At 38.9% G+C, this 27252-nt stretch overlaps 1 protein-coding gene across 6 annotated transcripts in view; it reads right to left on the minus strand.

Annotated features, from left to right (window-relative positions):
• GRB14 (growth factor receptor bound protein 14) overlaps positions 1-27252 on the minus strand; it is a 125955-nt gene that overhangs the window by 48845 nt on the left and 49858 nt on the right. Inside the window, exon 1 of one of the 6 annotated variants that reach the window (XM_018063930.1) lies at positions 19152-19393. The exons of 4 other annotated variants lie outside the window; for them this stretch is intronic. In XM_018063930.1, the coding sequence (XP_017919419.1) occupies positions 19152-19214 (63 nt within the window). In that variant the 5' untranslated portion in view covers positions 19215-19393. Of the gene's footprint in view, positions 1-19151; positions 19395-27252 lie in introns of those variants that run through there. One more of the 6 variants, XM_018063912.1, reaches the window with a different exon arrangement.

Below are 27252 nucleotides of genomic sequence, written 5' to 3' on the forward strand. Positions count from 1 at the left end.
CTATGGGACAGAAGGAGGCTTTGTCTCTGAATGACCACATGAAAGGCGCTCAACTAGTAATGCCTGCAAGGAACTTTGACAAGAGCAAGAAATTAACTTTCACTGCTAACTTATTGTGATTTTGTATTTATCTATTATAGCAGCTTATGTCACCCCCAAAACATACAGAATCAGAGAAAGTTTCATGTACAGTACTCCCTTCAACATTTACCAAGTTGCGCTACGTGCTAGAATTTCTACTATTAACTATGGTATGTCATATATAAATTAAATTATTGATGATGAACTAAATACCTATGAAAATAGTATAGTAAGATCAACACACACAAATGTCCGGAAGTTATAAGAAAACTCAATATAAGAAATATTCTTGTTATAAAAATGTTGACATTTAAACATTTTTAGCAATTTAAATAAATGAAAACTAAAATGATATATCAATTCTCTCCTATTGATTATTTTTCTAATTACATAAAATGACTGGAATGAAATAGTTACTCTCTTACAATGACAGTGTTATAAATTGGTAAAACTATTTTTTACATCTATTGGAAAGTCTCAAAGCATTAGAGAGGCTATTTCTTCAACTTAGTAATTTCACTTAGGCAAACTATCTCAGCAAATCTGTCCTAAATGTGGTGAAAATAGCTGTAGATATGTCCTGCAAAGCATTATGTATGTTCTATCAACCTAAATATTTCACAATAAAAGAGGTAAACAATAGTACTTTCACAAAATGGAATATTATAAGGTACTTAAAAATGTTATTCAAGAAAATAACATAAGAACTTTAAAAAAAATTCTTAAAATAAAATAAGGACACTAAAGTATAAGTTATGCACAGTCTTATTGGCTGGATTGGCTACCAGGCACTGACTCCTCATTGAACTGCATTCCAATTGGCTTTTAGAGAGCCACTGCCTAGGGAGACAGTGCCATCAGTCTCCGTGATGCTGGCAGCTCTACCTTCAGCTCAGAGACAGAGTAGTGGAGCTGCTGAAACTTGCTCATCACAGTTGACTGTTAAACATTCAGGAACTTGGCCAGCCAGGCATCCTGAAATCAGCCATGGTGGGAGAATATATACTCAAGAATACGGCAAATGCCACAAATAGGTCTTTTTTAAAGAAAAATTTTTTTAGAGCCAGTTTACCACTGCATGATCGCCTCAGCTCCACAGAGAATATATTATCTAGATGGATCAATCAACGCCCAGAGTTTCCCTGGCAACAATGACTATTTCAGAGATGGGGACATGACCTAATCAGAGCTGATCAGGGCCAATCTGGACATCATAAAGTGGGTATTCTTTTCCACTGGGCAGGGGTAGGTGTGGCTGCTACGGTTCACAAAGAGAGACTGTGGAAAAAATAGGGTCCCACATGGAATAAATCACACCAAGAGATGAAAAGAGTCCTGAGAATAACCCTGCGCCCTTGGACCAAGGAACTTTTGAAGTTTTGTGTTTTAATCATATGTGTGCTATGAGGATGTACACTTCTAGTGGTAATATCCATCTACTTATCGCCCTTGTTCTAGCCATAGACCTTCTCTAACTCCTCCATACTGCTAGAGGAATAAACTTTCTAATAGCCGATCATATCAGGTCATTCAGGGGCTCTTCACTGTCCTAACCCAAGCAGCTCATTGTGCAAAGTCCCCATGCAAAGTGCACATCCTGTGCTAAGTGTTTTAATATAAGTCTCGCTTCCTAGGTGGTTCACTGGTAAAGAATACACCTGTCAATGCAGAAGACATAGGAAACGTGAGCTCAGTTCCTTGATCAGGAAGATCTCCTGGAGAAGGAAATGGCAACCCACTCCAAAAATCCCATGGACAGAGGAGCCTAGCGGGCTACAGTCCATGGGGTCACAAAGAGTTGAACACAACTGAGTGGGCATGCCCATGTATATCAGCGAAAGAGTTGGCTGTTGCCCTCAGAGAGCTGAAGCACAGTGGGGAAAGCGGTATCCAAAACAAAACAATAACCAGAAAGTAGGACATAAAAAAAGCAGTATGTTACTCAGTCATCAAATGGGAATTAGGAGAAACCCAAAAGACATCCGTGGGAAAGTGATATTCAGGCGAAGACCTGAAGAAGGAGTGGGCAGTAACTAGGCACAAAGAGAGTCAGAGCATTTCAGGATAAGAGAAGTGAAGTCATACAAAGCCCCCGGGACAAGAAGAAACTCGGCAGGTCCAACGATTAAGAGAATCAGGGGTGGCAGGAGTAGCAAACAGAGAGGACAGTCCTAAGGAAGCAAAACCACGATGGTCGTAAGAGGGCTGTAAGACCCTAAGTTCAGAACTGACTTAAGAATCACTGAGCTTACAGGTGGTAAACGAACTTGTGGACATGGATAAATCAGACAAGGGAGAAAAGGAAGAAGCATGAGGGAAAAAAAGAATCTAGGTCTGAACCCTGAGAAATTCCAGTATGTAATGGTGAGTTAGGTAGGCTGCAGTCCATGGGGTCGCTAGGAGTCAGAGAGGACTGAGCGGCTTCACTTTCACTTTTCACTTTCACCATTGGAGAAGGAAGTGGCAACCCACTCCAGTGTTCTTGCCTGGAGAATCCCAGGGACAGGGGAGCCTGGTGGGCTGCTGTCTATGGGGTTGCACAGAGTCGGACACGACTGAAGCGACTTAGCAGCAGCAGAGTCAAGAAAAGTCTGAAAGATGAAGCGAAATAGAGAACCAGGGAAGTGGGGCCCCAGGGAATAAAGCCCAAACTCTAGCACACACACAGCCTGCATGTGCGTGCTTGGTTGTTCAGCCGCATCTGACTCTGCAACCCCATAGACTGCAGCCCGCCAAGCTCCTCTATCCATGAATTCTCCAGGAAAGAATATTAGAGTGGGTTGCCATTTCCTTCTCCAGGGGATCTTCCCGACCCAGGGATCAAATCCGCATCTCTTGCACTGGCAGGCGGATTCTTTACCACTGAGCCACCTGGGAAGCCCCTCATAGCATGCGTACCCCCAGCAAATCAGCCTATGGAACAGGTCACTCTGACCTTAGACAAATATGATATATATTTGCTACTTCTTCTATTTGCTCATGAGGTATCCTCTACTTGAAATCTTTGCTCCGACCACCAACAACATGCTTTATTTGGCAAATTCCTACTTATCATTTGGCTACAATGTCCATAGCACTTCCTCCAGAAAGTCTTCCAAAGACTGCCCGTGGCTTTGTAATGTGTCCCTTTCAGTGCTCTTATTTTATAATTTTCTATTTGAATATCTTTCTCTTCAACTGTACTAGTAAGCTCCTTTAAGGAAAATCTCTATTTACTTGCCATTTGACATGATATCCCAGGGACTGAGCCCAAGTAAATGTATGGCTTAATAAAGATCTTTGGAACAAATGAACTTTGTACCCGTGCAAAATGTTTTGCACATAATACTCAATGCATATTTGTAAATTTTAATTTAGAAAAATTTTTCTGTTGCAAAAGTATAAATTGATCAAATTTTAATGCTCGGGAAATTAAAATTTTTCTATTTTTCTTATAAATAATCCTAGGTAAGAACTGACAATATTGCCATCAGCTGACAGTTCTGAGTTTTGAAGTTACTGAGGCAGCTATAAGGTCATTTTATATCAGAAAAACTAAGAAATAAAAATCTGGAGACACTGCCAAAATCAGATGCGAGTGTCTGAACCCTCAATTCTATTCCTTCACTTTAGGGTTAATATGTGTGGCTCACTAAGATCCCAAGATCTATTTGGAATCTCAGTGTTTCCTGTGATTGCAACTGGGTAGGCTGTTGTTCTTATGTCTGCATCTTCAGTGCCTTCAGACAAATCTCAGTGTCACACAATTGCTGAGGTGCCAAGAGATGCCATCCACCGTGATGCTGCGGCCAAGCACTGGTGGGAGCATTTGCCAAAAGCAACGTGAAGATGACCAGTCCTGAGAGGAGAAGAGCTGCCTTGGGGCTGCTCCTTCATGAGAAACAATGATAAGCAGCCATTTCAGTACCCTGAGGCCACTGCCCACTCCATGCCAGGAAACGGGGCTTGGGAGTGAGCTGGTGGCCACTGGACAGGTTCCCTGGACTTCCTGACTACTTCCATGCTTTCTTACAGTAAACTCCCATCACGTAGGATAACGGAAGCATGCCTCTTACTTTTTATGCTCTATTGTTTATATCAAAGGAACTACGAAATGAAAATCTGGAGATATTCTGAAATCTAAGCCAAATTCAAGAAGAGAACAAGAACAGAGCAAGAGGTAAATGTTGGGGAAAGGGAAAATGACATCTAACCAACCAGGAAATGCCATTAATCTCTTCAGTTGATGTTGCTACAAATTTTTTAAAAAATAAAGTTGCTAAGAATTGAGACACATAAATTTAGAAGGATAAGGCTAATTTAAATTTCTGGAATAAGTGCATGTACTCATTTTTTGAATAAATAACACTTGCTAGGAGAAAGACTCAATATTTTTGCTTGAACTTCATTTCAAATCCTTCTTAAAAAAAACAGTTCCATTTAATGCTGACATTTGTTCAAAATACACATTTATCCACGAATGATAAAATTACATTTTTGGTTGATATTCCACAGTCCCTGTCATCTCTCAGATCTATTCAGTACGTATGAAAATCTCCTTATACTACCAATGGAGAGGCTTTGTTAAAATGTCTCATTTTTGTTTCTACTTATTCTCCTTGAAATATATGAAAAGGGGAAAGAGAATCTAACCCTTAACTCTTTAGTAGGTTGAATATGCCCCTTGTCAATATTATTACTACACTAAACTTTCCTATTTAAGAAAAATATCAAGTCATAAGTGAAACTACATGACTACTACAGATTTAAACTAAGGTCCAAACTTTTGTGATCATACAAAAACCAAATAGCAGGGTTGCTCTTAAGAATCATTAGAGCAAAACAGTGCTATCCTATTTAAATCCTCCACATACTGAAAGATAAAAACAGAGAGATATGGAGATCATATAATCATGCTATTTAATAAAGGGATATTGTACATTTCCAATTGAGTGAGTGAGTGAAAGTCGCTCAATCGTGTCCAACTCTTTACGACCCCATAGACTATACAGTCCATGGAATTCTCCAGGCCAGAATACTGGAGTGGCTAGCCGTTCCCTTCTCCAGGGGATCTTCCCAACCCAGGGATCGAACCCAGGACTCCCGCATTGCAGGCAGATTCTTTACCAGCTGAGCTATCAGGGAAGCCCATGCAGTGGCCCAAATCCTCAACTTTCTATATAAAGTAAAAAAAAAAAGGGGGGGGGAAGAAGTCATATCAATTGATCCATGAGATCATTTGCAATTGTACATTAAGAAGAAATCCTCCTGGAACCCTAAAGAAGAACAGGAACTGTCTTTGTCTCATCAATGAGCAGACACTTGATTAGCAAGAAGACAAGCATTGGTAAGATCTGTCTACAACATCCCACCAAGATGAAAAGAGACAGCTCCGGAGGACAGCCAACAATGTACTCACAGGCTGTGTTGAGGAAGCCCTCAAGTGTCACTGTCATCTTGAAAGAGCAGCCTTGGCCTTTAGAGTGGTTTACAGTTTAAACCGCTCTGGGAGCACGCGGCATCCAGCAATGAAAACGTAATATAAAGACCCAGTAGCCCCTGCAAGAGGACATGCTGGCATGTGGATGGAGCAGATCTCTGTTTTGGCTGACATCCTTATCACGGCAGTTTATATACTTTACACCCCAACTCCCCTAGACTGGCCCTTCATAAAAAAAAAAAAAAGTGGAGGCAGAGATTAAAAAATTAACATAACTCATTTTGACAGCGGTAGACACAACAATGTTCAAATTTACAAAGACAGCAAGAAATGGTTAACTTCAGAAAAGAAATCTGAAAGCCACGGGACTAAAAGAGACGAACGACTTAAAACATAAGACAAAGGCTATTGCCGAAAAGTAGAGACTGTAGTTGAAAGTCAGTCTGATATATACTGCTTTGCCCTCAAAGCACACAGAGTAGTCATCTGTTATTTTCCCCGGAAATTCTGATTCTTAGAGCAGATTATGCGCGAAGCCTCAGGAAAGCCCTGGGCAGAGGCTAAGCAGTCAGCCTTTCTCCTCCTTCCGGAAGACTCAAGAAAGTGATGGAACAGGATGGCTAGTTCCTTTCCCAACTGGATTCATCCTAGAATATGGGGAAAAAAACTCAGGATTGTCATCTGGGCATTTGGCAATACCACAGAGCAGAAAGGGGCACTGGACCCATTGGTAAGTAACTAGCTACTTGATAAGCTTCCCCCATTTATTGCTTTTTTCTTCAGAGAAAAGAAGAAAAGATGACAATCACTCAGCAGGTAAAACAAAGCACAAACTAAGCATAACTACATGAGCAAGAATCTACAGGATGAAGCAAGAAACCTTTAAAAAAAAAAGAAGAATGAGCAAAAGAGAAGGAAAAAGACCACTGGATATGGCCATTTTCTGTGTCAAAGTTTCTATGTTGGGAAAAAAATTAAATTTGATTTTTAGATTAAGTACCCTTAAATTGGAGAAGGAAATGGCAACCCATTCCAGGACTCTTGCCTAGAAAATCCCACAGATGGAGGAGCCTGGTAGGTTACAGTCCATGAAGTCGCAAAGAGTCGGACATGACTGAGCGACTTCACTTCACCCTTAAATACCACATGTAATATTTAATTAAATATAAGTTAAACACTATCATTTAAATACCAAGATCTTACTAGAATGAAAATTACCTAACTTTTCAAAAGAAAGATAAATGCATTTATTGTACCTATTAATTATGTTTATATATAATTACGTTTATATGTGTTTATATATATGTTTATATATAATTAATAAAAAATAAGGAACAAGGTAAAGTCCATAGAAATTTGATTTCAACTAGGTCCCAAAGTAAAGCTTATTTCTACTGCTCTTTAAAATTTTATCGTCCAAGGAAAGCCAGATTATAAAGATATCTTTTAATGCTTCAGATTTTTTTCTCCATTATTTTTAACAGATAGGCAATGTACCTAAAACAGTGAAATATTTTTATATAGAGGTCAGAGTAGCCCTGGATTTTTACATTCTTCTAAATAAGGAACGCAACGTCCCAAGATAAGAAGAGACAGATATTTTGAATTAAGCAACTCAGTGCGTTCCCTTGAAGGAAATGGCAAATAATATATTCATTCTTGCTTTTTCCAAACCTCTAGCAAAACATTATATTTAAAAACAAAGACTGTTCCAAAAGATCCTAACAGTTCAAGAAAAGCTGTTGCTTCCTTATTGCTACCCTTCATATTTTGCTAGCTGTCAAATATTTATTAAGAACAAAACAGTACATAGTTTGGAGAAATCAGATAGTAGGGACTTAAATTCTTGTCATTAGATGAGACATTCAACAACATATTTTATTTGAGCGTGAGCATTACAAGTTCAATTAGCTATCAGATATTAACTCAAAACAGAGACTATCACCAATATCAGAATTACAAGAAGTGACTGACATAAACGGGTCCATTTCGTACTCCGGTGGCCCCTTTCAATTTTATTCCCTATGAGCCTTCCCTTATTCTCTACCTCTGATCATATGTTTCTCAGTTTCTTTAATCAGCCATGCCCCTTCCTGACATGGGGCCTTTGCACCTTTTACTACCACTGCCTAAAACACTGTCCCTCCACCTTCTGCTTCTCCTCCCTTGGATAAACTATCCGTTCTGAGGGGAAGTTTTCAGTGCTCCTCCCAGCCCTTTGTTTCATGTATGCATACGTGCAACTATGTGATTACTATCCATCAGCTTCCACTACTCAGCATGCTGCATGACACCAGGGATGACGTCAATACGTGATTCCCACAATGTTCCTCCAGCAGTCAGCACAGCGCCTAGCACAGGGTAAATACTCCTTTAGCGATGACTGATACCATCATGAACGGCTCTGTAGGAGACAATACTAGGGATTCCAAAACAGTAGCTTGGAAACCTCACAGGGTTTAAAAACTTCTAGGGAAGGAAGGGCCCACATGAAACCAAAGAGAAAACACAGGCAAAGTTTTCAAGAAATCGGCAGACTCAACAAAGGTGGATGAGATGACATCTCTAGGACTTTGTGAGAATTTGAAAAAAAATAAAGACCATATGTGTGGAACAAATATCATGAGCAAAAATACTTGGACTGAAGAGGCAAAAACTATGCATGAGACGGGAGATGGAAGACTCAGGTGAGACGACAGAGACTGAGTTCCCAGGCCTATGGAAGAAGTATCTTGGCCCAGCACTGCTAGACACTGGTTTCCATCAGTGCGAACTATCGAGGAGGGCACCCCAAGAGTGGATCCCTTTTAATATACACAGATGACAAACTACCTTTTTTTCAATGGCTGGAAATAGATAATTAAGTTTTAAAAAGACAGTTTTACTAGAATAAGATTATCAACTGGTAAGAGAATGATAAATAACCACATGGCGATCTAATCATTTGGGAACAAGTTCAGTTACAAGTAACAGAAAAATCTATTTGGCTTATTAACCAAATTAAAGTTTTGATTTTTTTTTTTTCTTTTTCTCACATTTGAAAACAGAGGTGGACAGCTCAGGGTCTGATGAGGCCGTTCCATCAAGTAACTATGGATCCAGGCTCTTTAAATGTCAGCTCACAATCCCTCAAGGTCACAAGGTGGATCATCCCCACACCACCTCTGTAAAAATCCTCAACTTGGTTACATCTGGAGGTTATCACATTTTAGCAGGAACATTAGAGTGCGTGCCGGGATAAAGAGATAAACTAACTCAGAGTCAAAGCATCTGTGTGGCTGGGGATCCATACAGATCTTCTGGGCGTTTCATATGAATTCAGAAAGCCAGGATGAAGTTTTTGCTGTATGAATTCATTTCCCGTCTAGCATCAGGGCCTGAGGCCCAGTGTGGCCTCACTACTGGAAATGTCCCAAGCCTGGGATGGCAGGGGAGTTAGCACTGCCCCACCTGACAATCTGGATCGGTGACACTGGAGAATCATGCCATGTCTAGGCTTCCAACCAAGAGAAGAAAGCGCGTCTGCAGGCAAAGAGGGGCCCAGAAACTCTCCTTCAAGCCCCTTTGCTCTTCTCTGTTCTTGATCCCTTCTGCTCTCCTTCTCAGGGCAAGAGCCAGGCAGATTGCTCATTCCTCAGACTTTCTTTCTCCCTCAAGGACAGCAAAAAAGACCCTAACTCAAGCGGGTGTCCAATTTTATAAAGCAAGATATCAGAAGCCCTTTCAGTGTGCTCTGTTATGTGGTAGGAAAAAGGGCAAAAGAAACAGCTCCAATTTCATTATAAAAGAAAGTAAACATTAAAATTAAGTCTAAAAATATCTCAAACCGTGGACACACACATATACATATGAATATATTCATGTTATTTTAGGACCTAAATCCAACACAAATAATAAAGAGGGTCAAAGCACAAATCCCACTCTAATGTTCCCAGTAACTTCATCAAAGGAGTGTTCTCTGAAGCCTCAGTGTTTTTAAAACTCATGTAATTCCTGTGACGATGCCAGTGCTGACTAATTCATCTTTGAAGTTAAAAAAAAAAAAAAAAAACCTTCACAAGTGCTAATGCTTATTCATATTTAAAGCAGAAAACCACTGGTCATGCTTATGTTGGACACAATGTTATTCCAGTATCTCATTTCAGTTTTTCAGCAGTGGTTTGTTCCCAGAATAACCATAAGACATGCCTAAGCAAAAAAGTTAATAACTGTTTCTCACAGTGAGGAAGAAGGACAAGTAGGGGAGGGGCAAGGGGGGAAGAGTTTAGAAAAGGGGAGAAAACATGAGGAGAGGAAAGAGAATATTTATGAGAGCCCAGGACCCATCAGACTTTTTGCTGTAAATTTTTGAGCAGCCTGGCATCAACCGAAGCATTTTTAGAACCTTCCTGTTTCAGTGATTTTCAAAAGTACATCTTCTCACATTTAACTTCTCTGAACCTTAGGTGTAACTTATCATCAATGGTTATGGCATAGTTTAATTGGAAGTATATAAGATAATGATAGTTTTTGTGAGGTAGGGTGCCAGAGAATCAATGAAATATGTGATATTCAGTCTTCTGATACACCTGCGGGTATTATTTCATGAACTTTTAACAGCATGCATATCACTTTCTAGACCTAACATTCCCATATTGTGATAGCACTAGGGAAAACTGATTTATATCCATTTTTTATAATTTTACCTTTTTCTCACTTTTCTAAATATTTCTTTTCTATCAGTGCAAAGCATGTGTATCAGTATAAAACATGTATAGTTCCTTAAAATGGAGTAGGAAATGGCGACCCACTCCAGTGTTCTTGCCTGGAGAATCCCACGGACAGAGGAACCTGGGATGGCTATAGTCCATGTGGCTGCAAAGAGTCGAACACAGCTGAGTGACTAAGTACAAGTACATTCCTATAAAAAAAAAAATGGCAGCAATACTGTTAGAATTATAAAATACTTAAGGCTGCCAGGACTCTTAGAAACACCCACTGAAATAATCTCATTTTACAAGTGAAGAAGCTGAGACTGAAGAGAGCCTGACTTGCCAGAGGATCCATCTGCTCACTGGCAGAACCTACCAGGGAACCTATCTCTGGATTCCTACCTGGTCTTTCCAATCTGCTTACCCAACTTTGCGGTGCTGTTTTGACAAGACATCTTGGATAAACACATTAGATAATTGAAAACCCAAATATGCAACCATATGCAAATATGGCTCAAAGCACCCAGCTTTCTGAATGTCAAAAAAGTTATTCTTTGTGTTTCACATTTTTCAGCACAACTTGCCAGGAAAGAAAAAAAAAAAGGCATATTCAGAAACAGCCAGCAGAGGGAGTCTTTATTTCTTGGTGCAAATAAAGAAAACAGGATGCTTTGAAAGTTGTTTTAATTTTGTTAGCCCTTTAATATTTAATATTGCTTTATTATTATTGGGCTTCTCTGGTGCTCAGTTGATAAAGAGTCTGCCTGCAATGTGGGAGATCTGGGTTCAATCTCTGGCTTGGGAAGACCCCCTGGAGAAGGAAAAGGCTACCCATTCCAGTACTCTAGTCTGGAGAATTCCATGGACTGTAGTCCATGGGGTCACAAAAAGCTGGACATGACTGAGTAACTTTTACTTTTTTCACTTTTACTATCATTAACCCTATAGAGGTCCTGCTTAAAATAGTTGTAAGCTTCTAACAAATTTAAATCTATTTTTAAACATTCTGAACTATTTGAATTTTTAAGATAAATCATGTCTAAATCTTCAATAAGAAGTGTTATGGATGGGGTGGAGGGTGGTGTGTATATATTTATATATATATATATATATATATACATATATACATGTCACTTCTGGTGGTGTATAATATAAAGCCCCCTTTCCTGGAACTCAAGCTGATCATGGCAAAATTTTTCTTCAAATCCTGATAAAACTACCCCAACTAATTTGACTTCTGAAACTATAAAATAAAACTCCTGGTATCTTCACAGACACAACTGAATGTGTATATCCAAATGTGATGTCCAATTAGGAAGCTATAAACAACACAGGACAATGCTGTTTTGCCAAAATGGTTTTTTAATCCCTCTTTTGAAACTGTCTTAAGAGCAAGCATTTTTAATATCCTATGGGAGTAGAAAATCTTTATCCTTTCAGAGAGCTTAATAACTGAAATAACCAAAAGTCTTACTTCTTGTTTTCTGCCAAAAAGAGATTCTTATTTTTTCAGATTTGGCTTAGGGTGCTGAGGCATGGCCAGGAGAGTCAGCCCTAAGACCGGCCCCGAGCAAGAGTCTTAGACTGTTAATCAGCCCAGCTATTTTTAATCTGCTTTCATTGCCAAAAGTGGACCAGACATTGTAGTTTGCAAACTAATATGAGGTATGACCCTCATTCATGCAGAGGTTCAGACCAGGTGCTTGAGGCCATTAGTGGACTCCAAAAATCTGCTCTGTGATCAGATCCTAGACCACCAGCTTATCAACTATGAGTCTTAGATTCCTCATCCTGTAAAATGGGCAAAGTGACAGCAAACTCATAGCAGTCTGTTCATAATCGTGACTACTATTATACATTTTTGAAAGCAAAATAAGTCCCAAGAGATTTCTACTGAGGTCCAATGAACTCTCTTATATGGTTTGATCACTATATCTTTAAGGCAAGATTGAGTGCACATCAAGGAAAAAATAGCTAAGAGGGCAAAAGACAGAGTGATTAGAGAAAAAAAAAAGGTGAGATTTGTCCAATGAGTAGATTATAGGTGGGCTTCCTGGCAGCTCTGCTGGTAAAGAATCCACCTGTGAGGCAGGAGACCCCAGTTCGATTCCTGGGTTGGGAAGATCCTGGGAGAAGGAATATGCTACCCACTCCAGTATTCCTGGACTTCCTTGGTGGCTCAGATGGCAAATAATCCATCTGTCAGACAGCAAAGAATCTGCTTGCAATGCGACCCGGGTTCAAGCACTGGGTTGGGAAAATTCTGGGAGGAGGGCATAGCAACCCACTCCAGTATTCTTGTCTGGAGATCCCCATGGACAGAAGAACCTGGCAGGCTACAGTCCATGGGGTTGCAAAGAGCTGGACATGACTGAGCGACTAAGCACAGTACAGCACAGACTTCAGGTGAGAGGCAAGGGCTTGGCAGCTGCAGGGTGGAGCCCACTCTGCAGCCTGCATGCGCCAATCAATTCTGACAGGCAGTCTCTGTGCAGGCAGGGCTCACCTGGGCTCAGTCCTGCCTCATCACTCATTAGCACTGTGCTTTGGGTAACTTCTCCAAGCCTCACTTTTCTCATCCCAGACTGGGTTTGCCCACCAATCCTTTAGGGTTCTTAAGAGGATTAAAGAGACCATGTAATTAGTGCTGAACACAGTATAGCTGCTTTTATTTCTATTGGTGTATGTGGATGGCAGGGAGTGCTCAAAACTGCCCAGGGCAACAAGCTGGGGGGTGGGGTAGGGGTGAAACAGAGCTCATGAAAAAGCAGGGTGGACCAGCTAAAACGGGCCCTGAGTGCACGGCTTCTCACCACAAGGTATGGAACACAGGGAAAAGGAAAGGAGTGCTACAGAAAGACAAATACAAAGAACGAAATGCCAATAACAGGTCAGTATCAAAAATCCCAATTTACTTTTTTTTTAATGTGTTTATTCAATGAATAGGAATTATATCTCAGCTTTGTACATTCCTCTGCTGGGCAATTGAGTCTAGTGATGATCAAAACTGATACAGCCCCTATCAGCTTATAGCTCACAGTCCAGTAATGTCCCCTCTGTCTACTGAGGCAATGTCTTAACACTAGGTACAACTGTACCTCTTTCACATGTTAAATATAACCCAGAAGTCCCTGATGGATAATCCCTCGGAGAGTGACAGGGGAAGTTATCTAAATACCTATCTTATTATATTTAAAACTATATTCCCAGATTTTTAAGAAAATATTCATCAGCATATAATAGTTGGATTAATTTTTTAAATTTAAATTAGAGTCTTCATTTCAGAAAGTGAGCAGAGGGAACAAGAATTTGACAGACATATTGTCTTTTGTTCCCTGGCTGCACGGTATCAAGGACAACTACTTTTTGGTTGATTCATTTGTTACAAGAAAATTTTTGGATACCTATTTAACAGGATAGAGCCCCCCCCTCACCACCATCATTTTTAATAGGCAGATTTTAAACTGTTTATGAAACTAGTAAAACATGCCAGATGAGGGGGGGAAAAAAAGAAATTCACATTTGTTGAGCTTCTACTACATGTCAAGTACTTCTAAATATTTATCCTATTTAATCCTCACAACTGCTCTGTGAGGAAGCACCATCATTCCCAAGACAGAGAAGCTGACTGTTAGAAAGGTTTAAAAAGAAGACACCTCAAGTCACAGCACTGATCAGTGACAGAGCTGAGTTCAAACTCAGGGTTTCCTGACTCTGAAATAGAATCTCCACTCTATCACACTTCCTAAAAGTGCACTTTTAGGGAAAAGAAACATTCTGTAAAAAAAAACACAAAATCCATTCATCTATGTGGTACCCTTCCTGGGTGAATATGCAACTCTGTTACCCTGTATAAAGATTAAAAAGACAGAAGAAAGATTAAGGTTTACTGGGAATGAGAACTCCAAGCAAATAAGCAAAAAACAGTACTCACTACCACTTCAAGACACCCTTTCAAGCAAGACAGCCACCGAAAGTCAGGATACCATCTGTGATCTCAGGTAGCCTCCCCTTCTCAGGAAATCTGCTCTCTCCCTACTTACTAGACTTTTACTGTCTCCAATGAAGCAATAAAATATATTTGTTCAAAAAGCATAACAATATCTTATAGCTGGCATGACAATAATCAAAATCTAAGGGATAAACATTTTCTGCATGCCTTATATGTAGGAGGCACTTGACAGCTAGTTGCCCACAAAGAACCATCCTCCGTATCTCCTGATTCTGATGAGAAGGGCAGCGTGTGGAGTTCAAGGCCTACATTGCCAGGCTTCCCTTGGATCCAGACCACATGACACTATCCTGGCCAGTAAGTGGTGAGCAAAGGCTCCTGGTTATTCCCTGGTGGCCCATTAATAACTGACAGAAGTAGCCTGTATGCCCTTGGTTCCTCCCATTTTGTATGCTAGGAATGTGAGCCGGATGACTAGCGATTTGCAATTGTCTTTCCATAAAAGGAAAAGGCACCCACACTAAGGATGGTACAATAGAAAGCAAGGTGCTTGGTTGCCTGAGGACACTGCAGGAAGGCTAAGTTAGCTTTGGACCAATTCTTCTTGTAAAGAGAAAAAAAATAAATCTCTCCCCTGTTTAATGCACTGTCATTTGAGTTTTCCGGTTACATGAAATTAAATTCAGCCTGCAACTGACAAAGCACTTTATACAAAGTCTTTTCCTTAAAAGTGTAAAATCTAGTTATAAAACAAACTACACCAAATTTTGAAAACCAAATAGAGCAAGATATATAAAAGATATATGAGGCCCACAAAGAAAACTAAAAGTCAAATATGAAAAGTCAGAAAGTTCAAGATACCTAAGGATAAGATAATAAGACTTCAATATCATAAAAGGTAGTAATGAAACTGATGTCACCGAGCAGGCATTACTGAATTGAGGAATGAGTAATAAAGGTATAGCTAGTGACACCTGAGCCAAGACACCGTCAAGACAGACGTGATGAGGATGAGTCTTAGAAGGCTTCAGGATGGGATTACAGCCTGAGCTGGGACACAGCCAATAGCCTTTGGGAAAACAAACAGGATCGTGGAGTTGTCTGTAGGCCACGGAGCACATGTCAGGGTGCAGAAGTACAGAGGGCCAAACAGCACACCCTGCTTGGAGCACAAGGAGGAAAACCACACGCAGGAGTGGAAGTTTCATTCGAAGCTGGGGAGACGCCTGCGGATCCAGGTCCTAAAGCACAGTGAGTGCTACATATGCCTGGACTGACTTCATATGTATTTACAAGTTTCTGGGCAAAATAGTGACATGAAGGTCTATATTCCTTCGTTCTTTACAAAATTGTTTTTAGAAATTTAGAGCAATAAAAAAAAAAGAAATTCAGAGCAATAATTCTAATTGTATGAGGAGAGAAATGAATACAACAAACTATTCTCTTGTATAATCGGGGAACTGGATCATTTAGTAAATGGCCTTGCTCCATATTATACTCATGAATTTTGGATTTTCAAAATGATTTGAATCTTATGAAAAATATATTCTAAAAAGTATCTCTTATTTCTCTGAGATTTTGGAAGACATGTTAGAATTTTGTGTGCCTTTGAAAGTCTCTTGTAATTGTAGTATGAATTAAGAATGTAGAAATGCTTGGAAACATAGTTTGCAAAATAATTTTCATCCGATAGAGGTAGAACCCTTTCTACCCACAGAATCAAAATATGGACATCTGGCCTTCTGACCTTGAAGTCTTTCTATAAAAAGAATGTGAATTTTATATTGCACTTAGTGTAAGCCTTATAATGCTTCAGTCTTTTGTTAACTCTCTGGGACCTTAAAATAGTTTATTGATGTAATGAACCCAATTAGAGCACTGGGTACAATTGCCTTTCCATCTCTCTCTCTCTCTCATTCTCTCCATTCTTCTCTCCCCTGACTATTTCTTTCATACACACACACACACATGTGCACACACACACACACTCATTTTATTGCTCACAATTGCTTTCTGAATAAAATGTTTTCTACACTAGAACATATGGGAGTTGGTGGAGGTGCAAAGGAAGATGAAAGGATTTGTCTGAGCTAATTTCAGACTAGAAGCTGAATGGCAGTTAAACACATCATAAGGCAATTTCATTAACATATTAATTCAGAAGGTAACACATGTCTAATAAGAGAAGCACACTGGAAGACCTAGATTCTATTTCTAGCTTTGCCACTGACCTTCTGAGTGACCTTGCCTAATAAGTCACTCAACACCCAAGAGACTCAGTCTTCCCATCTGAACAAAACAGGCATAACCTAGTAGTGATCTGGGAAAAATGCTATGAGGTAAAGAACTCACTCAGCACATTTGATGAGGATGTGATCATTTCTGAGAGAGATGATGAAACTTTCTTCAATGGAACCTTGATTAACTACTAACTAGAATCAAGGAAATCAGATCCTAATAGAATTAGAGAAAATAAAATGTTCTTGCCAATTTACTTCTTAGAGAGTCCACACAAATACCCTATTCCTCAAAGATCAAAATACATTTGATCTGCTACAAAAAAGACCCATACCATATTACGAGCCATGTTAAAGTTCAAGTTCTCAATCCATCTCAGGAGGTCGTATACCCAGTTAAATCATATGCACTTGCTGATAAGAAACTTACTCCTTAGCACTGTTAGGCATTTCCAGAAATGTCCTCAGCCTTTGAAATGATTAGGATTCCAGTTGGCAAATTATTTTGCAAGCACCACTCATTCAGGTTGAGCAAATTCTATGCCAAACCTGTGGAAAAAACACCTACATTCTTTGGAAAAGGAAGAGCTGCCCCAAAATACTTTGAGAAATGTTTGTATTAATTTCTATCATCTTAAATTATGGTGCATATAGAAAATGACAAGTTAATTACAAGTACAGAGTAATTTCCTATCTTAGGGAAAAAAAGGCATGGTGTGACCAGAACAGATGGATATTTTTTAGTCAGAAAAACACCCAGTTCCTAAAATAAGATTAACACTAAGATTTTCAGAACAATCTTACAGACAATAGGTCCTCTGGGGATTAAAATGTTGGGAGAAAGAAATAGTATTATGTATTTTCAGCAAATGATGTGCTAAATTATATGAACATCTAATATGTGCACTCACAGGAAAGGAATAACATGGACTTGGGCAAAGGGAATTTTGACTTATGTAATTATTATAATAGAAACCTGACTAGAGGCTTATTATAAAAGACCAAGAGAAATCACAATGATATATCTATTGGCAGCTCAGACTTAATATTAATTATAATCACAGTAATCTTGTTTTGCTACTTACCAATCAGAGCTGGATGTTATTTACTCACACCAATTTCCCCTAGACTAACTGCTCCAAATACTTGAAGATGACAGCATCTTTTTCTAATATTTTATACACTAAGAAAATAAGAAATGGTTTAAATATTTTATTATAGTTATAAAAATCCAAGTACTTGATTCACAAAATTATAGACACAAATAAGACTGAAGAGAGCACTTGATGAAAATCTCTCAACAATTATATTGTAGGTGAGGAGGTAATGAGGCCAAGTTTAAGTGACTTGCCCAAGGTCATACAGCTAGGAAACGGAGAATCCACATGGCATGCTTTCCACCACACCAACAGGTCATGCAAAAAATGCCACATGATGAAAGTTTCTTGGTTAATCCAAACTGAAAAATTAACTGGATAAAGAAGAACCCAAACATAAGGACATAGATATGATATATGCTATCATATCTTTTCACATCCCCAGTGACTCAGGAAATCTATATAGTCATTATTAATATACTACTAAGTCTAAATCAAAATAAAGCTTCCAGCTCAAAGCAAAATATTTTTAATTAAATTTGCTCAAGATGAGAGAAAGACATCAAGAAAGATAAGAACAAATGTTGGCAAAATTATCATATACTATTTCACTGCCAAGTAAAATGTCCCTGGTGAATAAGTAGTCAATTGGATAAGAAAATAAATTAAGAACAATAAAAAGAGACACTTCTTAAAAAAAAAAAAAAAACTCTAATTGTAAGATTTGTCATTTTCAAATAAATTAAACCATGACATCTGACTTAATGAAATACACTGATAGTTAACCATTAAAAGTTAGGTATGGAAATAACATTACAGTTTCTAGAGTCACCAAAATCGTTCAAAAATTACAGTGCCAAAATGTGTTTTGGTGCTTTCTTTTTTTATATAACAGATTTGATTCTTTAAGGATTTCAATACATGCTTCTTATTTGGTGCTTTTACAAGAGAAGTTCAGTATATTCAGCTTTACTTAAATGCTACATTACGTGGTGTGTTTATTACCTTATGAAGTACAATGCAGCGAGTGAGACATAGGAATAAACTTTACAAAAAAACTAATAGACAAAATATTTTCACACAAAGGATTGATTGCATTAATAATTAACAGAAAGCCTTTTCACAGGGTAATTCAATGGAAAGTTTTTCTTAAGCAAGAAAGCAGAAACTCAATAGAAATGGGTAGAAAACTGGAGGCTAATAAACTGGTGCCATATGTTTAAATAGTAAAATAATTACACAGTCCATTCAACAATGAAGATGGATATATTATGAATTATAGTGAAACAAAGAAACTGCTCCTTAGTAAACAAATATAAAACATAATAGCTAGCAGATTGCCTATTGAACTAAAAGCAAAGAGGCCTGAAGTTACAGTAGAAGGGGAAAAAAAGAAAGAAAAAGCTTCAGTACAGTCTCTAAATCACAATGCCCTGAAATTGAGACCAAACTGCTTTCACATGGAGCTTTTTTACAACAGAGATGTGCTGGCCCTGCTTTTTTTTCCCCCCTTAGTCTAATTTCAATAATCTGTCCTTTAATCACCTACAGCCTCAATGAATTCTAGCCCCTCTCAGGATAGGTAACGAAAGTGACCAACACACTAATAAACACAGTTACAGGAAGAAAAAAAAAATGCAAGAAGAAGAAAAGAAAAAAGCAGAAGTCACATACCCTTTTCTGGAGAACTATGGGCGTTATTGCAGGCAGAGTGACTCTTCTTGCACTCAAACTCATGCCTGTTCTTCTCAGAGGGATCCCCTCCCGTAGATCATGGACGAAATGAAAGAAATCTTTTATAGTTTCTCCTTGGGAATCTCGGGCTCAGTGCATAGAAACAACTAGGAAAGTAATAAATGTCACTCTGCTTATGTGATTCCAATCTACCCAAAGCCAATTAAGGATGGCTGTGGGACAGGACAAGGCAGCGACCAATCAAAGCCCAGAAAACTCCGCCTTTGTCCTTGGAAACACATTCTGATACTTTTGTTTATGATATTTAAAGAACCAGATTAACAGCCATCTAGTTCACTTAACTTTTTTTTCCAAAACAGTGCAATTCAATGCCATTCTTTGTTGACTAGGCAGTTATGTCTTTACTAAAACATTTCAACATATGGCAGATAAGAAACTGTTTACATTGGTCTATTTAAAGTGTATAAATATGCAGATGCACTAAATTTACTTATGCTACTCATAAAAGTGATAAATGGGTCGATTGAAACATGTTATATGAGGCACAAAAAAAATAATGCTGAAGTTAGAGTCGGTCCAAAATTGTTCATTTACAAGTTATAATAAAAGGACTTTAATATATACTTAGGCATTTCATCTTCTAAGCAGCTAAATTTTTTTGTTATGAACGATTCAGCTACCCTTGAAGTTACACACTTAAATATTCCTGTTAAATACAACCTTAAGAATCAACCTAAATAATAATGTTAAATATAAACGGGGCATTAAGCTACAACATATCAATTGGAAATGCCAATGTTTTTTAAAAGCACAGATCTGTGTAACTAAGCATATTTCACTTAATTCAAAGCATTTAAACAATAATCATGCTTAAGGCATTCACAAAATTTTAACAAGCATTTTGACTTTGGTCTTATAATAACTAAAAATTGTATTTCAGTATTTCTGAGGGTTGGAGAATGGCCCATTTCTGGTTAATGAGAAAATTTTCAGTAAAGTCTAAATGAAGAGTAAGAGAAACACTAAAAAATGACCAAAAAAGTATTACAATATTAAAACTAATCTAGTTTTTATAATTATAAAACCTCTTCTGGACTAACTCCTTAACAAGCACCTACTCAATGCCCTTCAGTCAGGACACAGGGTATGATGCACTGTGCTTAGCATGAGGGGCACTCCTCATCACTTGATCACAAAGTGGTTGTTGTAGAAACAAGGCAAAATGGAAGATTCTCAGCAACTCAGGCACAAACTTTCCATTTCATTGTCTAGCTGCTACAGGCAGGGTTCACATGGATGTGTTTTATATGCATGGTGATCTCATACTCCTCAAAAGAAAAAGACACTACAAACTCTAGGGTTCCCTACTTTGAATTTCAAATCCTACACAGATGGCTCACAATGGTAGTTAGGGGTAGAGGGAATTCACTTAATAAAAAAGTCACGGTCATCTAATTTGGGGGCATGCATTTGATTCCTATCCTATTAGGTTTATCGTGGTCTTTTTTTTTTTTTCTCTTTAATTAAAAAAAAATTTACAAGGTCGAGTTGGTATCTGCCATACAACAACGCAAATCGGCCATAATTATACATATATCCCCTCCCTCCTAAGACTCCCTCCCCTCCCTAAAACCCAACCCTCCAGATCATCAGCAAGAGCCAGACTGGGCTCTCTGTGCTACACAGCAACTTCTCACCATCTATCCATCTGACGCCCAACAGTGCATACACGTTGATGCTGCTCTCTCCGTCTGTCCCACTCGCTCCCTCTCCCACTGTGTGCACAAGTCCATTCCCTACATCTGGGCCTCCTTTTCTTCCCTTCAAATAGGTTCATCAATATCGTGGTCTTTTAAAATAAAACTACCAACAAAAATTCTACTAATATTGAGAGGAAAGTCACCATTTGTGAAGGAAGCTTTGGGTTTAACCTTGAGTCACTTTTTCGGCAGGCACACAATAACAAAGCCCACTGTAACTACATAGTTTCGAGATTACTATCTGTAGTTTTTCTTTCTTCTTTTCTCAATTGAGTCTTTGAATATTACAAAGAAGCGTTATCTCTGGTCTCAAAAACATTTCGACCATAATCGAAGTAATTCATTCCGCTAAATCTTGAGGCAAAGTGCCTACTATGTGCTAGGCAGTGAGTTAGGTGGTAGGCGCACCCTGATAAGTAAGGTATGGTCAACTGCTTTGTAGTGGAATAGACACTCATTTTTTAAATGAAAAATCACATATGTAACTTTGTTCTGTATTTTCCAAGTCTCTATAAATGTGTCATCATATTTTCATAATTTAAAAAACAAAAACATGATTTAAAAAAATATTTTAAAAATTTTAAAAAGAGGTGAACCAAAAAAAAAAAAATTACATTCAGTAATGGACCCTCACTGTGATTAAATGCCAAGTACCAGGAGTGCACCATCATGACAGGCTTCAAGGAGGAAATGACATTTGCTCTGAAAAGTGTTTAGGAGACAAGAATATACAGAACTTGATAACTGATGGAGACACAGAGGGAGCTTCTCAAAGCTGACTGCAAGTTTTGAAGTCTTGGCGAACGGAGAGTCAGAGATGCTGTTTTACATCACACAAACTTTTCAAACACTAAAATGAATCCTTCAAGTCAAAACATCATCCGGGCTCTATATTCATTGCAGTACAACATCAGTTCAGTTCAGTTCAGTCGCTCAGTCGTGTCCGACTCTTTGCGACTCCGTGAATCGCAGCATGCCTGCTCTTAAAAAACATTCAAGAGACAAACTGCTGAAGTACAATAGGTCATCTCTTTGGAACTCTTGAAAATTAAAGTTTACAAATTTTCAGGGCAAACCGTGAGGGGTGAAATGTGGCGTTTTGTGACTCTTTGTTTCCAAACAGATCTTTCAAAAAAAAAATTCACATATATTTTTCACAGTCAAGAGGCTGAGAAGACTAATGAGACACTTGCACTTAATAACATAGGAGGAGTCCACTTTTCAGCCATCCTTTCCAAGTGTTCCTAGTGACTGTCCTTTATCTTACGTCCTAATTATTGTAGACACTGATTCAAAATTAAACTTTCATCTATGCTTTTTACCACTATTATGAATGGTTTGCATACTCACTAACCTTGTCACCTGAGCCTTAATTTCTTCAGCTGTTGCTAAATGGGAATATAAAGCTATGGCCAACAATTTGGGGATTGCTATGAGGGTCAAGGATGTCAATTCTGTGTAGGATCTGGAAGAGTCCAAGGCAGGGGCTGCAAAATATTCCTTGAACTGCTCCTGCAAAGGACTGGGCCGAAGATTCCTTCTCCTTAGACTGTGTCACAGATCATGGTTTCCAAAATTCAATTTTGATGTAACAGGGTTGCAAACAATATAGTATGGTATACAATGAAATATTATAGAATAGCACTGGATATTATTTTGTTCTTTGTTCAGTACTTTGTTAGAACCAGAGTGAATTCTGTCACTCAAAATAATGTATATCAAAGTTTCAATGTGAATTAAGACTAACAAAAAATAATAGATAATAATACACATTATGATCATAATAATATATAAGGGAGCACCCAATATGAGCCAGGCATTTAGCTAGTTTTCATTGAATTCTCACAACTTTATAAGGTGCACGTTTGTGCTTAGTCACTCAGCTGTGTCAGACTCGGCAACCCCATGGACTGTAGTCTGCCAGGCTCCTCTGTCCATAGAATTCTCTAGGCAAGAATACTACAGTGGGTTGCCATGACTTCTTCCAGGGGATCTTCTTGACCCAGAGATTGAACCCGGGTCCCCTGCATTGCAGGCAGATTTTCTACTGTCTGAGTCACCAGGGAAGCCCACTCTACAAAGTAGGCACTAGCTATTCAGTAGATGAAGAAACTAAGGACAGAAGAGCAGATGGCTAAAAATGGTCTCAGAATTAAGCACATATTGCAAAAACTTACCCAAATTCACCAAGTACGTAAGTCCATCAGTCAAGGTGAAAACTACATCTGGCCCTCTCCAAGACACTACTATTCTACTCCACAATTTTCTCTCCCACATTGTACTACATAATTTGATGTATAATTAGCATAAAATGTCATCTTCATACCTCTCTTTTTCTAATGTACCTAAGCATTCATTTTACTATCTCACTTAATAAATACACATGGGGTGGGGGCTTTAGTATGCATACAATATGATGCTATTTGCTATTGGGAGTTCAGAGTTGATAATCCCTGATACCTATGCAGCAGAGGAGCTGACACATGGCAACATGTAAACACTTGGTCAAAGTAGGATACAAGGTGGGATCCAGGCAGAAGGGATGCAGCATAGGCACCGATCACCCTCTAGGTTCCAAGCCTGCCTTCCAAGCCTCTCCTTCCACTCAACATCGACAACAGCTTCTTGGAACTCACTTAAGCATGTTCAAATTCTACCTCTTTATATCATAACGTTCTCTCTCTAAAACCCAAAGGCCTCTCTAAAACCTTTCAAGGCCTCAAAACCAGGCCCACCTCTTCTGCAAGTTTCACTGGTGATGCATCAGTCAAGCATCTCTCTCTCTCTCTCTCTTTTTTTTTTTTTGTACAAGATACGTTAGAATTGAGAGGTAGAGAACATTCTATAAAGCAGGCATTATTTATTCCCATTTTACAGATTCAAGCCATATCCATCTTTTCCAGACTCTTTACCCTAGTTTAGTCAAGCTTCAGCTACTGTTTCCTAACATTCTATATTATTGAGAATGTAGGCTTCTTGAAGGTAGGGACATGTCTTTGTTGTTGTTGTATAGCAGCTACTGCTGCTGCTCCTAAGTCGCTTCAGTCATGTCTGACTCTGTGCGACCCCAAGGACGGCAGCCCACCAGGCTCCCCCATCCTTGGGATTCTCCAGGCAAGAACACTGGAGTGGGTTGCCATTTCTTCTCCAATGCATGAAAGTGAAAAGTGAAAGGGAAGTCGCTCAGGAGTGTCCGACTCCTAGCAACCCCATGGACTGCAGCCTACCAGGCTCCTCCGTCCATGGGATTTTCCAAGCAAGAGTACTGGAGTGGGTTGCCATTGCCTTCTCCTGTTTAGCAGCTAAGACATGCCTAACTCTTTGTGTCCCGATGAACTATAGCCCGCCAGGCTCATCTGTCCCCGGGATTCCCCAGGCAAGAATAGTGGAGTGGTTTGCCATTCTCTTCTCCAGGGGATCTTCCCAACCCAGGTATCAAACTCACATCTCCTGAGGCTCCTGCATTGGCAGACAGATTCTTTACCATCAAGCCACGAGTGACACCCAGGGACACGTGTAACTTCCCTTTGACCAGCACTCTACTGGTCAGTCTACTCGAGTGGCTTTATACATGCGGGAACATGCTGTAATAAATGCTTCCTGTTTACTAAATCCTACAAATACTTCTTTAGGGGACCCATCGACCAATCTCCTGTCTCACACAAAACAAAACTTGTTTCCCCCCTTCACCTTCACCATGTCCCTGAATACCATGACATTATGCTACCCAGTGGGGTAGCTAATTGCCCCTCCATATTCATTAACTCCCTCAAAGACGCAGATCAAAACTGGTCCCTCCAAGAAGTCATTCCGTGCATCTGAATTATATCATTTCTTGTTCTATACTTTTTTTTAGGGCTTAAACTTTTCCATTTCTCATGCCTTTTTCTGTACATACTAATAATTGTTTTTTTTTTAGTTCCTCTTCACTTTCTGCCATAAGGGTGGTGTCATCTGCATATCTGAGGTTATTGATATTTCTCCCAGCAATCTTGATTCCAGCTTGTGTTTCTTCCAGCCCCGCGTTTCTCATGATGTACTCTGCATAGAAGTTAAATAAGCAAGGTGACAATATACAGCCTGACGTACTCCTTTTCCTATTTGCAATCAGTCTGTTGTTCCATGTCCAACAGTTCTAACTGTTGCTTTCTGACCTGCATATAGGTTTCTCAAGAGACAGGTCAGGTGGTCTGGTATTCCCATCTCTTTCAGAATTTTCCACAGTTTATTGTGATCCACACAGTCAAAGGCTTTGGCATAGTCAATAAAGCTGAACTGTGCTGTGATTCATGGGGTCACAAAGAGTCAGACACGACTGAGCAACTGAACTGAACTGAATAATTGCTTTGATAACTAATAAATCCTTTTGTAGGCCTTAGTTATTTGCCCAAGGAAAATATAATCCTTACGGGTGGGATGCAGGATTTCCCTTCCTGTGCTGCTCCCAGAACACCCAGCAGGGTGCTCTCTGTGCATAGCAGGCATTACGTCACAGTCAGTGTGGAATGACGACTCACTCTGGTCACATGGTGGACAAGCTTCCTTTCTCGTCTTAACAATTGCTAGCCTTATGATTTATTCTGAACAGAAGCACACAGTCTTCTTCACAGGACCGTTTGGATATTCTTCTGCTAACTGACAAAGTTCTGGGCTTCCCAGGTGGCTGGTAGTAAAGAATCTGCCTGCCAATGCAGGAGATGCAAGAGAGAAGTGGGTTCGATTCCTGGATTGGAAAGATCCCCTAGAGGAGGAAATCCCCTGAAGGAGGCAACCCATTCCAGTATTGTCTGGAAAATTCCGTGGACAGAGCAGCCTGACAGGCTACAGTCCATGGGGTCACAAAGAGCTGGACATGACTGAGCAGCTGAGCACGCATAGTCCTGTCAGCGGTCAGCAGTGTTGCCACTAAATTTAACTGCTGTCCTAAGAACACTGGATTCAGAAAAATCTCAAAATATTTCGTTATAACAGTTAATTGCAATAAGTAGTCTAGATCTTCAGATACAAACTCAGTACTTCTAATCCTATCAGTTCATCTTACTCAAATACCCTTTGCTTCCCTAGGTATATGACACAGCGTCATTCTTTATATTTGGTGGATCTGCTTGGATCTTCCTCTATCTTACTTTTCCTCCTCCACCTTGACAGCACTTTCCTTCCATCAGAAATGTCTGGTCTTTCTTACTGATTAAAACTCTGATAGAAAGTTTCTTCTTTTAGAGAAATTACTGATGACTTTTGAGACTAATTATGATAAATATTACTAATCTACAGGTCATTCAGGTATTTTTAAAAGTGCCTAGGTATTCTTTCTCCAGATGACACAGTTTTCTAGGAGCATTATGGCTGCCAACCAAGGAGGCATAATGTACTGTGCTATCTACAAGAGGGTAAATGGACACACAAAAATAATTATAACAATGTGTTAAGTTCTTTAACCAAGCATACATAAAGTTCTGGAACCATAAAAGAGAAAGACATGAATTTCACCATGAGCAAGCAGACAAGTTCCCCAAGCAGACAAAATATTAAAGAATGAAAGTAATTCCAGATAATGGAAACATATACAAAGATGAATCTGGAAAAGCATGGGCCAGCCAACAATGGTCATTCTATGTCACACTGAGAAGTTTGACTTTCATCCTCAAAGGTAGCAGTATTTGATAAGATGTGACCTTTATCTTAGTGTGGAAGATAAACTGTGGAATGGTGACTAGAAGGAAGAAAAAGAAAAAGAGAGAAATTAGTCCTAAATGAGTCCCAGAGAGAAATGGAAATTATCAAGATAGAAACCAAGATTTCAAAGATGACAAGGAGGAGAAACACAGGATCAAACAGTAAAAACATTAACAAATATAAATAAAACTATATTTTCCCTGTATATGAGCTTTCAACATAAATTATAATTTAAAAAAGTATAGAATATAAAAAGATAAATGTCTTATCTACACTATTCAAATTTCATATAGTTTAAGGTTCTCATAAGAAAAATGGATCAGGAAAGTAGACAAAACACAAACACTAACTTTCTTCATGCCTCCAAAACCTTAAAATAACAAGAAGAAGGAAGAAGAAAAGAAAAACGAGAGAGAATTTCCCTGCTAAAAGAAAATAAGTCATTTCTTTCTTTTTTTTTTTTTTCCATGCTGGGATATAAGAAAGGTACCTTCAGTATGCCATAAATTAAAAAAATTTGTGAAAGCTAGAGGTCATTGAGATTAGACTGATAAGAACACAAGAAATTACAGCCAGAATTTGTGTATAAGGGAAAGGATGGTGAAGGCAGGTCCAGAGAACTTAGGTTTACACTATATTTAGAG

Source organism: Capra hircus, chromosome 2 (genome assembly GCF_001704415.2).
Source record: "Capra hircus breed San Clemente chromosome 2, ASM170441v1, whole genome shotgun sequence".
Taxonomy (NCBI): Eukaryota; Metazoa; Chordata; class Mammalia; order Artiodactyla; family Bovidae; genus Capra; species Capra hircus.